The 14615-nt window shown below is 42.0% G+C and overlaps 1 protein-coding gene across 1 annotated transcript in view; it reads left to right on the top strand.

Annotated features, from left to right (window-relative positions):
• The window catches only part of LOC134578158 (immunoglobulin superfamily member 1-like), a 53868-nt gene that overhangs the window by 23836 nt on the left and 15417 nt on the right, over nucleotides 1-14615 (top strand). Inside the window, exons 3-4 of the mRNA XM_063437164.1 lie at nucleotides 6754-7026; nucleotides 8752-9039. Coding sequence (XP_063293234.1) covers nucleotides 6754-7026; nucleotides 8752-9039 — 561 coding nt within the window. The remainder of the gene's footprint in view (nucleotides 1-6753; nucleotides 7027-8751; nucleotides 9040-14615) is intronic.

Raw genomic sequence — 14615 nt, forward strand, 5'->3', positions numbered from 1 at the left:
ACAGTTGTAGATCCGTCTGGGTTTGAAAGCATCTTTTTTTAAGAGTGTATTAAGGGCATTACAAGGTGGCAAAAAGAGTGGAGTCTATGCGCATTCAGCCGGTGACATCGGAAGAAGGAGGAGAGTCCCCAGCGCCGAGGGAGCCCGGCGCTGGAGAAAGGTAAGTGTTTAACCCCTTCTTCCCCCTTCAGCCCGGCGGGAGGGGGCCATGAGGATGCGGGGGGTACCTATTAACACTACAGTGCCAGGAAAACGAGTTTGTTTTCCTGGCACTATAGTGGCCCTTTAAGATGGCACTGTCATTGGAGGTGTTATTTCTCTTTCTGTATTACATTAGACTCAGAGCTAAAAATGCAATGGGGTCAACATTAGTCCCAGGGCTTCTCAGGACAGTATTTGTGGTTTCTTCCGCTGTCACCCCCACCTCCTACCCCAGCAATGCACCCTGGAATAAAGGAAGATATTTCTCAGTTTGATTTAGATATTATGGAAAGTATTGCGTGTTGGGGAAAAAAAAGTTTGTCATAAATATGTGATAGTGTCAGTCTGAAAACAATGAAAAAAACATTTTTATAGTGTTACTGTAATTGTAGTGTAAATTGGTAAGTGTATTGTATGTTTGGTAAGGCACAGCATGTAGGTCAGCAAATAGCAAAATACAAATGTTAAAAGGTAAAGTGAGAGAAAATGTAAATTACACTTACAAAATAGAAATAAACACAGACACAGGAAAAACATTTTTTTTAATTTAATGAACAAGTTTTTGAACAAATGTGATGGTTACTTGTATTTGATTGTGGCCCAAATGTTCTATATACTAATTTAGCATATACAGTGGGACCTCGGTTTACAAACGCCTCGATTAACATAATTTTCGGTTTACAAATGAAAATCCATTGAAAATAATGCCTCGGTTTACAAATTTGTTTCGCAATACACAATTGCACCTGGGAGGTTTATAGCACCGCCCCGTGCATGCTGGAGCCTGTGGGTGGCACGTGGCGTCGAGTGTGGAGGTGTTGGAGCGGCTTTTGCATCGAGTTTTGGAGCCATTCTGGAAATTGTTTGCAGTTGTTTTTAGACTTTTTGGTGCATTTCTCAAGCTGTGGAAAGGTAGGGAGCTGAGCTTTGTCGTTTGCATGCCTTTTACTGTGTGTTCTACATTGTGGGTTGGTTTCCATGCCAGCTCATTTTACCTATTTCTGACCTCCAGAACGGATTAATTGGTTTTCAATGCATTCCTATGGGAAACCATGTTTCGGTTTACAAATGTTTCGCAATAAGAAATGTCCCGGAGAACGCATTACATTTGTAAAACGAGGTCCCACTGTATATAAGATATATATATATATTTGTGTACGGCACATTACGAGGACGTTAGGCTATGATAATAAAAGAAGCAGTATTAGTAATAGCAAGTCAGTTGAGGTGTGCCGAAACTGACGTGAGGTTAGGCCTGTAAAAGAGGGCCCACCTAGGAGAAATGATAAATTGAGGGTGCGGTGGGAGGGGCACTTCCGGGTTCGTCGCTGAGAGGTAGCTGGATTGAAGTACGTTATATAGGGCAAGTTTGTGCCTCCCACAATTACAGGCCAAGCCTTCTATTTGTGTACGGCACATTACGAGGACGTTAGGCTATGATAATAAAAGAAGCAGTATTAGTAATAGCAAGTCAGTTGAGGTGTGCCGAAACTGACGTGAGGTTAGGCCTGTAAAAGAGGGCAAAAATGAATTAGAAGCGATTTCTGATAACACACATAAGCCTATTTACATACAAACGTTATTTAGACATATATGGAAAGTCATACTTACACCAATTCCAGGTTCAGGAATTTACCTATAGCATGCAGGTGACGTCCAATCTTCCCGTGTTTTTAATGATGTGTGTCGGTATGTGGGTACCTGAGGCAGCTGAAGCTGCACCAATGTGAAAAGGAGTGACCAGTGAATGTGTGTGGGTTGAGTCCGAACCTGAGAAACAGAATACGAATGAAACACACAAATTGTTTGGTTGTTAGGGCTCCCTTAAATGGCCAACAGTGAACTGGCAGGTTTGGAAGTTAATTTGGACATCATCAGACTATCTAAAGTGGTACGGGACCCCAATTGGTAAAGGTAGGAACATTATTTAAATCCTACCGGAGGACCCGTTTGGATTGTTTGGGTATAGGGAAATGGATAAGACATAGTGGTGTTGTAGGAGTTACTATTGGAGGCAAAGCTTAGAATGGTTGCTATTCCAGAAACTTTAGGACTCAATTGTGGTGTATTCAAAAGGGGGTTGTGTCGAGAATATCGTAGATACTATTAAACAGTTACTGTCTATTGGAAGTCTTTTGATGGGATTGAGTGCTGATAATCTGTGAACCCTCCTAATATGCTTTTAACTTTGTAAGACGTAGAAAATGGAATATAGTTGGGATGCTGGTTAACCTGTAGTGTTGTATGCCTGTTGAGTAGAGTTTGATAGTGTTTGTATGCTAATTTAAGAGAAATAAGGCCAAAGAAGTGAATGCAACAACAGTTTCAACAGAAAACATTTATTATGTGCTAATCGCGAACAAAATCTTTAACCATTTGTAAGCTCCAGGGTAGACTTACCTCGTGTTAGTCGACAGGCCTGCCTGAGCGAGAAAACTACTATGCTGTAAGAGAGAGGTAATAACATAATTAGTTCTGTGACGCTTGGAGACGCCCTGGGTTGCGGGTTTGCTGTTGGGTGATACTTGAAAAATTCCTGCAAATATAAGCGTGAAAGAGTACCAGGAGCGTTATTTTGGGTTTTATGGACCCGAGAAAAGCGCTCGAAACAGTTCTGTGTGTAACTGAGCCTAAACGGTGTTTTTTTTTTTTTTTTTTTTTTACACCCAGCTTACTAACGTAGTGCCTACAGGCGAAATTGTATTAGCTAGCTAATGTTGGTGACAGGTGACGCCCTAACTACTTGCCAAGTGGCTTTGAGAGGCTCTACCTATGATTTGGCTCGTGGGGCCTTTGTGCCACTGAGGTGGGTGGCGGGGTGTTGGCCTCTCGGTGACCGTAACAGAATGAAAATCGATTGGCCGTGACGGGTGAGGCCCTAACTATGACATGATGCAAGGCTATAACTATGCGTTGGGCCGATTGGGCACGAACCTCCGAACGGAAGGGCTGACTGTATGCCTTGCGGGACCACTTTGACTAATAGGCGGAGAGGCCTACGGGACCATACCTAATATTTGGCGAGAGTTTAAACTTACTTCTGATCCCACCTGAATTTTTTAGTTACCGCACCTGCTGATTGTCCTGAGCAACGTATACTGTAGTTGTAAACGAACCTACTCGACCCGTATATGTAGACTAATGTCTAGAAGAATAGACTTGTCCTGATCACTAGAACTCTTACCTGCTGCGTCTGCATTTAACCAAGAAGGAAGGAATATCTTATAACAGGAGAAATTAAAACATAATTAATTGTTATCTTAAATATATATGCGTAGCTTAGTTAGCGACAAATAATGCCCCAGACAGAAGCTGAGCATGACATAACCACAGTTTAACACATTTATATACACAAACACACAATTGCTTTAAGGAAAAATACTTAGTAAATAAATCACCCTGTCCTAGTACAGGTTAAATATGTGTATGTCCAAGGACAAAAAGAACAGGAAAAGAACATGAAGGAATATATCAGCGCTGTTTAGGCGGAACTAACTACTACTGCTATGACAGAGCGGAAACCAGCGTGGTACTACTTGATATGACACCACAAGAACATAACGATGAATGTACACTTTAAAAATAAACGACAGTTTGTATAGAATAAATGAAAAACTGTATGAGAGTGTCTCCATTACCGACTGCTGTAAGCATACAAATGGTTAACTATATGACTTTAAGTGGACGGACACTAGACGTTGAAAGAATGTAACTGCCGGTACTCCCTGTAACTAGTAATGTGCGCTGGGGTAACCCCATTAGGGTTTAGTCAGAAATGTTCACGAAAATGTATAACACGCTATAAAGGCCAACGATAGACTGGCTGCCCGGCAAATGTAAAATTGGGAATACGGCAAGCTAAATTGGCACCCTAATCATTACAGCGCTTAAAAAGAAGCGGACTATAACTGAGCGCTTAATGTAGTACAATAAAGAAACTGAGACCTTTAATAAAGTTCAACCAGAGGGAAGAAAAAATTAACTTAAATTGACATCCAATTTGAATACAGCCTAGTGTAATCAGGAACATGAGATGCAGGAGACAGAAGTGGGCGTAAAATAAACTTATTTAACAACCTTACACAAACCAAAACACCTTAGCAATGATTTTAGAAAATACACCGTGAATGTATGACCCCAATCACCCTAAAACATCCTGACTAGGATATTGCTGGTCGTTATAATTTAGACATAAATACCATGGAAGGCTGATTTTAAAGAAAGACACATATGTATCGGAACAGTAAGCAAAGCAATTTAGGCAAACTGACAACTAAACATTCACAAATGGTACTGCTGCTGAGGTCAGTTAACCGAAAGCCAGACCACATGAATCTGCAGTGGTACATGACGACCGATAAACAAGAGAGTGATAGTATTGAAGGAAAGTTTAGACGAAGATGTAAATGACGATAAGTACAGGGAAACGTGCGGAAAGACAGAGTATAAAAAATGGTGTAGCCGTACGATCGCTGGCTGTATAGTCATACACCCCAGGCAGATTAGTATATATTAAAGGGCATATACATATAACTGTACTAAGAAAAACACAGTAGATGACAACAGTACAAAACCTTCTTGACGGCTAAATGAAGAATCTTTGACAATTATATACTACAAGATAATATCAAAAACATACAGCCGCAGCTGTATAAAAGTACATAAGAGTATGGAGAGCGTGTGTGCATGCTTTATTACCATAACTAAATAAAACAGGGGAATACAGTTGCAAATAAATGCCAAACCATAAAACCTAAATTTACCCAGAACCATATGAATAGCACGAAACTTAACTTTTAATGTATACAGAGCGTGACGAAGGGCATTGCTATGGATGTATTTGCCGAATGCAGCACGAAATAGGGAGATGACCACGGAATGGCCCGTACGTAAGTAGAGGGGTTAAACTAAAGAAACGTATAATCGGGTAGACGAGGCCGGTAGGTGGCAATTATAAAAGAGGAACCTTTACACGCCGCGTACCCTGTGAGTACGTGGGGGGCTCATATGCATGTAACCCATTGCTGGGGACCCCAGAAAGTCGTAAGGTTCCCCAGTTAATGGAACCCATGGCGAGTTCGAAGCACCCGACTGTCAACTCACGGCTTACACGGGGAGATAGCCTTGTGGAGCCGCTAGGCACCCGACACCAGCAGTAACTTGAGTCGTGAATTTCTCACTCTGTATTAACCCTGAAACGAAAACACAATGCACTGCCGGCATATGGGAAAATGACGTCAGGAATACGTGACCGGAAGTAAACCGCATTACTTGTGAGATGGAGCAGGCGGGAAACAAAAGATAAGACAGATACAGTGTACAATTTGAAAGGTACCATGAAAGTTATACAACATATAAATGAATAAAACCAAAATATATCGACCATAGCCACAAGGTGGCGATATTTAGCCTCACATACTGAGTAAATGACATTCTGACAGTTAAAACCAGCCTAACGCCGGGAAAAGCTAAGAAAGAAAATAGTTTCAAAATCTATCATTGTGTAGATGGTTGACTACATCATTCTGTTCACCACAAGACATATCACTGTACTACCGTACACCTTAAACCCTGATCGGACTAGTTGTCCATGCTTTGCAATTTGGACTTTATCTGGTTACCCTTAGTTATAACACAGTCTACAGTGTTTGAACATACCAACAAGGCAAATAATACACACAGCATTTACAAACATATTTATCAATAAAACGTTGACTTTTTTTTTTTTTTTTTTTTTTTAACATTCACCTTCCTGTATAAACAAAACATTGTTCTCAGAGATAACTTTTGGATTCACCGAAAGCAGCCCCAACTAAGAAGATGTTACCTCGAACAAGGAGCGCACGTAGGTATAGGGAGGGAATGTATTGCAGCGTCTGAATGGAAACTAAGCCGGTATGCTACGAGAAAGCAAGAAAGTACCCTTATGTGCCGTGCCCCCTGTGAGTACGTGGGGGGTCCCTTTGAGCCTAGCACGTTGCCGGGGAGCCTGAGGGACGAAGGGGTTCCCTACCTAATGTTACTCGTGGCGTTGGATGCGCCCGTGTAGTAACTTACTGTTTACCCAAGGAACAGCCTTGTACAGCGGGAAGGCTTCCTCTTACCGGCCCGACCTCGATCAGATGCCCCTATCTCGCTTGCCGCCGCGTCTGGATTACGTGAACCGGAAGTAGAAGGACGCAGCACTTCCGGGTTCGTCGCTGAGAGGTAGCTGGATTGAAGTACGTTATATAGGGCAAGTTTGTGCCTCCCACAATTACAGGCCAAGCCTTCTATATATACTTGAAAAATATATTGTGCAGATTATTGTGAGGAAATCAATGAACTTCACTTATCTGAAGAGTTCTCTTTTCTTTATATATATTTGTGCTTGGGGAGTCTTTTTTTTTTTTTTTAAGACAATAGACTCCACAAAGGCATGCATTGGTTTGGATGCTAGTATATCTATAACCTTTACAGTTTTCTATAGTAAATTTCAAAATTTTGTTTCTAGAAGATATTTTTTTATCACTGTTGTATTAATCGATTTTATATTCTTTTTTTTCCATTCAGAAACACTGCCAAAACCTACTCTTCAGTTATATACAAACGATACAGATGATGTGATTGTGGTTGGAGATAGTATTTGCTTTGTCTGTAATACTACATTTCTTAATTCAGACAGATTTATACTTTATAAAAACAGACAAGTGATAGCTCAACAAAGTGAGCCCAAATTTGACCTTTTTGACCTAATGATCAATGGTTCTGGAGGATACACCTGTGAATACTGCTACCAATTAACATGCTCACAATCTAGTGAACCAGAATTCATCTTTGTCAGAGGTAGGATAACAATTTCATTAGATGGTTAAATAATATAACTACAACTACAACAGTGGTTTTCCTATACAGATCGAAATTTCAGTATTATTTGCTTATCTAGAATATATTATGAAAATTGATAATGCTCATCTCAGTAGGCCTAAGTATATCTTTATGATGTTTGGTTTGGGTTACCGGAACATACTTGACATAGAAATTGTGTAAATTTGATAGCAAGTTAACCTAACAATCAATGTTAAAATTCCATTATAGATCGCAAGACGTTACTCCTGATTATGGTTGTTCTGCAGTTCTATGAACCCCTGTATCTCACATAAAAAAATATATCAAATCAAATAGTTTTTTTGTAGTGCTGGGTCAGACAACAATTAGTATATAGGGATTAATGTGCTTCGATTATTGATTTCTGGCTATTTGCAGTACTAAACATGAGATTATGGGTACAAATGCATGACTGTAGAGTATGACTTAACAGGATCAGTACATCAGTGTTGAGTGGTGATTGAGGGCACGGGGATATGATATCTGATCCCTGCTCCCTTCATGTGGCACCTAGCAAAAATATTGTGGAGATGAATAAAAGTAATTTGTTCTAAAAAGTGGTGCAGCAATGTCAAAGGGAGGAGTAAACAACATAATTTGTCTGCTTTTTCCACTGGGTTCATTAGATACTGTCCCCACTTTTACTACTTTGGACCACTTTTTTGGAACAAAACACATGGAACACATTGTTAAATCTCTCACAATGAGTCCTGACAAAGTGTGCTTGATCCCATAACTCTTACACCCATGTCACTTGAACAAACTACCAAACACAAAGTAAGGAGAACAGAGAGTAAAATGTGATTGAGGAGAGATAGAGAGGGAATGTGTGGAGAGAGACACACACTATGGACATGACACAGGATCACAAGTATCGAGATGGCCAAAATTGCCCAACGGGGGATATGGGACATAGGGACAACAAGGAGGATGATATGGGTTGAGAGGCACATGTAAGTATATAGGCAGTGGGACATAAGGGGTGATATGGGCATAATGAAACAAGTTAAGGTTTAGGGGGTAACAGCAGAGGGATACAAGTGGGGGAATTATACCATAATTGAAACATATGGCAAGAGATACAAAGGAGCAGATGAGAACTAATAAGGGGATACGGGGATAGACAAATGCAATGCACAAACACACACTTGCATACATTCATGCTAACCCATCATATACCACTGAAATCAAATACTGGCACTCTACAAAAATACACCACCACATTTAAACACTGACTTACATCAGAAATATAATACTACAATCACTTCCATAACGACACTCCACACAAATAAAACCCTTTACTTATGGTGTTTTGTGTGATTTGTATTGCTGTGGATTTCAGTAATGTATTTCATAAAATGAATATTGCATTACTGAACCTCACAGCAATAAAACCCACGCAAGGTTGTTCACCAAATACAAAAATTACATTTGCAGTTCAGATTTAAGTTTGCTGCAATTTAGAATTTAGCATTTAACCCAAGCAGTAATTTGCAGTCTAGACAAATGTACTTATTTATTGTTTTATTTATTTAATTTTTGATATGCCAAGCTGCAGGAACAAAAAGCACTCAATGCACACTGTAAGGTACGGCTTGTCAATATTTTTTTACCAATTTAAGAGCTAGGTAGCACATAAATATGATCTAACATATCATCTTGTGTTTTATTCCATATTGACAGATACTTTTCCAGCACCTGAAATAATTGTGAAGCCAAAGTTGATAGTTCTGCCAGGATATCGGCTTACTGTAACATGTATGGCTCCACGTACGAGCATCGTGTTTCTAATTTACCATAACCAAATGTTAGTAAAAGAAGATGCTACTGATGGAAACGAATCAATGTATGTCATAGACAGTGCAAGTGAGAAAGATATGGGTATATACATCTGTTTCTACAAAACCAAACCGGACCATAAATATGAGATTCAGTCCTCGAGGAGTAACCCCATGCAGATTCTAGTAAAAGGTAAAATGATATGGTAAACCAATATAATTAGTGCCTTAATGGAAATTTTATTGTTAAAATTAATAAACACATTTTTAGAGTTTTATATATAATTGGATCCACATGTAGACACAAACATACTTGTGTCAACTACATAGTCATAATAATGCAGTTTTGGAGCAGTTCTCAAAATCACAAGTCATGCACTACTTCACAGGCCTAAAAGTTAAAGGAACACTGTAGTGTTAGGAATAGAAACCGGCATTCCTAATGCTATAATGTTCTTCTTTTTATTACATTCAGACTCCTCTAAATCTAAATAAAAGTGGGAACACAAATGGTTTTACTTGCATTACTTGCAATCAGAAATGTTGGGGCCCCTAACACTGCTCAAGCTCTGGGCCCCCGAGGGCCTGCCTCCAAGCCCACCCCCAAATCCTGCTTCCAAACCCTGCCCACAGGTATACACAAACACAGACACAAAAAACACACTGGTACAAAAAGGACACAGATACACACACACACACACACAAAGTGATACACACATATTGACACACACACATGCTAACAGACACACATACTGATACAGACACATAGACATATACAGACATACAGACACACACAGACATGGGCATCCACAGGAATTTTTCTGGGGGGGGGGCATAATTATAATGACATCCATGTTTGGCCCCTTGTTGACAGTGTCATGAAGGTGAGGGGCATAGTCGTTATCACATAAAGCCAGGGTAAATAGCGTTTTCACAACTATGGTGTCAGGAATACATGTATGTATTCCTGAAACTATAGTGTTCCTTTAATCAAATCAAAGGAACATTCTGGTTACCATAACAACTTAATCTAAATGAAAATGCTATAAGTGCTCTCTTTCCTATAAGGGGTTAAACCTCTCTCAAATGGTTTAACCCCAAAGACTTCCTCCACTTCCAGATCTCCAGGTCGCTCAGTGGTATTAGGCTTCTGAAACAAAGTGTCAGGAAGTGCAGATTGACGTCAGGCATGGGTGCCGCTGATTGACTAGAGTCAGCTGATGCTCTAAGCCAATCGCTAGTTCCTGTTTCATAAAATTGTTTTACTTTTTTATGAATGGGGAGCTACTGATTGGTCTAGAGTGCCAGCTGACCGCTCTAGCCAATCAGCGACACCCCTACCCAACGGCACTCTGTACTTCCTGACAATCAGTAAATAAAAGACACATTAACACTGAGATTTTACCTGGGGAGACGAGAAGGTCCAAAGTTTCCCTTGCCAGGCCCAGGTTCCAAAGCCTTATGATGTGGTGTCCAGAATAAAGTGGAGGGATCACTTTACTTGTCCTTCATGCTCCAAGCTCCTTTTCTTCTTCTTCTTCTTCTTCTTCTTCATTTGACACAGTTCTTCTGACACTGTCTTCTCTCTTCCTTGGCTTCTTCTGCTCCTTTACCTTTCTGCTACTTTCTGCTCTTTGCAGACCCATTCTGCTCCTTCTCCTACTTTACCTTTGTGTTCCTTCTGATTCTTTCTGCTCCTTTACCTTCCTGCCCCTTCTGTCCCTTTCTGCTCATTTCTATTCCTTTCTGCTCCTTCTCCTACTTAACCTTTGCACTCCTTCTGCCCCTTCCAGTTCCTTTATACTCCCTGCTGGCCCTTTCTGCTCCTTCTTCTACTTTATCTTTGTGCTCTTTCTAAATCTTTCGGCTGCTTCTGTCCCTTCCTTCTCCTTGCAGACCCTTCCTGCTCCTTGCCGCCCCTTCCTGCTCCTTGCAGACCCTTCCTGATCCTTGCTGCCTCTTCCTGTTAATTTTCTTTTAGTTTCTGCTCCTTCTCCTACTTTACCTTTGCACTCCTTCTGCCCCTTCCAGCTCCTTCCTGCCCCTTTCTACTTCATGCTGCCATTTCCAGCTCCTTGCTGGCCCTTTCTGCTCCTTCTTCTATCTTTGAGCTCCTTCTAAATCTTTCTGCATCTTTACTGTTGTGCTCCTTTTGTCTCTTCCTGCCCCTTGCATACCCTTCCTTCTCCTTGCAGACCCTTACTGCTCCTTGCTGACTCTTTCTGCTCTTTGCAGATCCTTCCTTCTCCTTGCTGACCCTTCCTGCTCATTTCTGCTCCTTCACCTATTTACCTTTGTGCTCTATCTGCCCCTTCCAGCTCATTGCTGCCCATTTCTGCTCCTTGTTGGTCCTTTCTTCTCCTTCTCCTACTTTACCTTTGTGTTCCTTCTGATTCTTTCTGCTCCTTTATCCTTTTGCTCTTTCTGTCCCTTCCTTACTTGCGGACTCTTTCTGCTCCTTGCAGACCCTTCATTCTCCTTGCAGACCCTTCCTGCTCCTTGCTGCCCCTTCCTGCTCCTTGCTGACTCTTTCTGCACCCTGCTGCCATTCCTACTCCTTGCAGCCCCTTCCTGCTTCTTGCAGACCCTTTCTGCTCCTTACAGACCCTTTCTGTTCCTTGATGTCACTTCCTGCTCATTTCTGTTCCTTTCTGCTCCTTCTCTTATTTTACCTTCCTGCTCCTTGCTGACCCTTCCTGTATGCTGCCCCATCCCTCACTTACCTGATCTGTAGGCTGCCCCCCCATGCTTCACTTCCCTAATCTGTTTGCTGCCCCCCATGCCTCACTTACCTGATCTGTATGCTGCCCCCATGGCTCACTTACTTGATCTGTACGCTGCCCCCCCCATGCTTCACTTACCTGATCTGTATGCTGCCCCCATGCTTCACTTACTTGATCTGTATGCTGCCCCCCATGCTTTACTTAACTGATCTGTAGGCTGTCCCCCCATCCCTCACTTACCCGATCTGTAGGCTGCCCCCCATCCCTCACTTACCTAATCTGTAGGCTGCCCCCATGCCTCACTTACCTGATCTGTATGCTGCCCCCATGGCTCACTTACTTGATCTGTATGCTGCCCCCCCATGCTTCACTTACCTGATCTGTATGCTGCCCCCCCATGCTTCACTTACTTGATCTGTATGCTGCCCCCCATGCTTCACTTAACTGATCTGTAGGCTGTCCCCCCATCCCTCACTTACCTGATCTGTAGGCTGCCCCCCATCCCTCACTTACCTAATCTGTAGGCTGTCCCCCCATCCCTCACTTACCTGATCTGTAGGCTGCCCCCCATCCCTCACTTACCTAATCTGTAGGCTGCCCCACCTCCCATGCCTCACTTACCTGATCTGTAGGCTGTCACCCCCCTTATCCCTCACTTACCTGATCTGTAAGTTGCCCCCTGTCCCTCACTTACCTGATCTGTAGGCTGCCCCCCATGCCTCACTTACCTGATCTGTAGGCTGCTACCCCACGCCCTCACTTACCTGATATGTAGGCTGCCCCCCCATCCCTCACTTACCTGATCTGTAGACTGTCTCTGCAGTTGCTGGCTGCATGTGCTGCTCCCCTGCGGATTCAGTCAGGAGAGAGAAGCAGGGATAAGATGTAGTTTCCTATCTCTGCCTTTCTCCACACACAGCGCCAACTGGCTGGCACCGGTATTGCAGTGTATTCTGAATTTTACAAAAAAATATATCGGCACAAACTGAAAAATCCAGGGGGGGTTCCCCCCTTTGCCCCCCCCTTCGGACACCCATGCACAAACATACATACTGACAGACATACATATATACTAACAGACAGACATATACATACAAACATATACTGACATACATACAGATACATGCATACTGACATACATACTGACAGACAGACAGACATATACATACACATACTGACATACATATATACACATACAAACAGATACATACATACTGACATGCATACACATACACACAGACACACATACATGCATACTGACATACATACAGAAAGACAGACATATACATACACATACTGACATACATACACATACATACAGATACATACATACTGACATACATACATACAGACATATACATAGACATACTGACATACATACATACACATACATACAGATACATACATACTGACATGCATACACACAGACAGACAGACACACATACATACATACTGACATACATACAGACAGCAGACATATACATACACACACTGAAATACATACATACACATACATACTGAGATACATACATACAGACACACATACATACATACATACTGACATACATACATACTAATATACATACTAACATACATACAGACACACATACATACATACATACATACATACATACTGACATTCATACAGACATATATATATACACATTCTGACATACATACATACACATACATACAGATACATACATACTGACATACATACAGACAGACAGACAGACACACACACATAAATACATACTGGCATACATACAGACAGGCAGACATATATACACATACTTACATACATACATACAGATGCATACATACACACAGACATACATACATATACATACACATACATACACATACTTACATACATAAAATATACATACATACTGACATATATACATACAAATACATACACACAGACAGACACATACTGACATATATACAGATAGATAGATAGATATATACAGATACATACAGATATACATACACACAGACAGACAGACAGACAGACAGACACATACTGACATACATACAGATACATAGATACAGACATACATACAAATACTGACATACAAACACACATAGCTAATTTTTCGAAACTTTTTTTGCAGGAGGGTGGCTGGAGCTGATGGGAGTCGGTGTGGCTCTTCCGTCCTTGCGGCCTGGCTTTGTCTCTCTTCCTTCCCGCGTGGAGGGAGCTGGGAGGAAGGGACCGGCCGTCACTTCCTCCCAGCATTACTTGCGGCTGCAATTTTTTTAAAGGGGCCTGGTCTCGCTATTGCACGGCCGCTGCACTGACTGGGCTCCTGAAGTTATAGGGCCCATCAGGTGGCCCTGAACGCTTGGGCCACCCGATGGGCCCTATCAGCATGCTAACCCCGGTGCAGGCGTACCGGCGGCCGTTCCGCTGCTACACGTGGGGCCCGGGCCGCCAGGCCCATGACAACTGTCAGGGTTGTCACCCCCTGATGGTGGCCCTGCCTGCAGCTGCTCGATCTGCCTTCCACTACTTCAAACACAACCTCTTCTAAATGTCAAATCCCATGATCCTCATAGAGAAGCATTGGGGACACAAAGGGTATGCGGGGAAGCAAAACGTTCCTTTTGGAGGTTACCTGTCAGAGACAGAGGTAGCTGTCTCCAGACGTAGACAGGTGCCAGGGGGGCATTTAATCCTATTATATAAGAATTGCTGTATTTAAAAAAAATTATAAAGCTTTACATTGCAGGTTAAAACTCCAGGACTACTACACCAGGATCACTTAATTAAGATGAGGTGGTCTGTTTGCCTTTAGCGGTCATTTATTTAACCACTGCAATCTTGAAGGGTCAATGGCACACTAACCAGGGATGAATATCAACTTGCCAGGACTGACCATTCACTGGTTAATGGCCAGTGAGATGAATTGAATCACATCGAAAGTTCAATGCAGAGCATGGGGACACTGAACATCAGTGCTACGCAGTGTGCTGCACTGCCCCAGGAAGCACTTCTAGTGGCCGTCTGAAAAGGTATAGACACCAGAATAACTACTGTAGT

The sequence above is a fragment of the Pelobates fuscus genome, chromosome 11 (genome assembly GCF_036172605.1).
Source record: "Pelobates fuscus isolate aPelFus1 chromosome 11, aPelFus1.pri, whole genome shotgun sequence".
In the NCBI taxonomy this organism is placed as follows: Eukaryota; Metazoa; Chordata; class Amphibia; order Anura; family Pelobatidae; genus Pelobates; species Pelobates fuscus.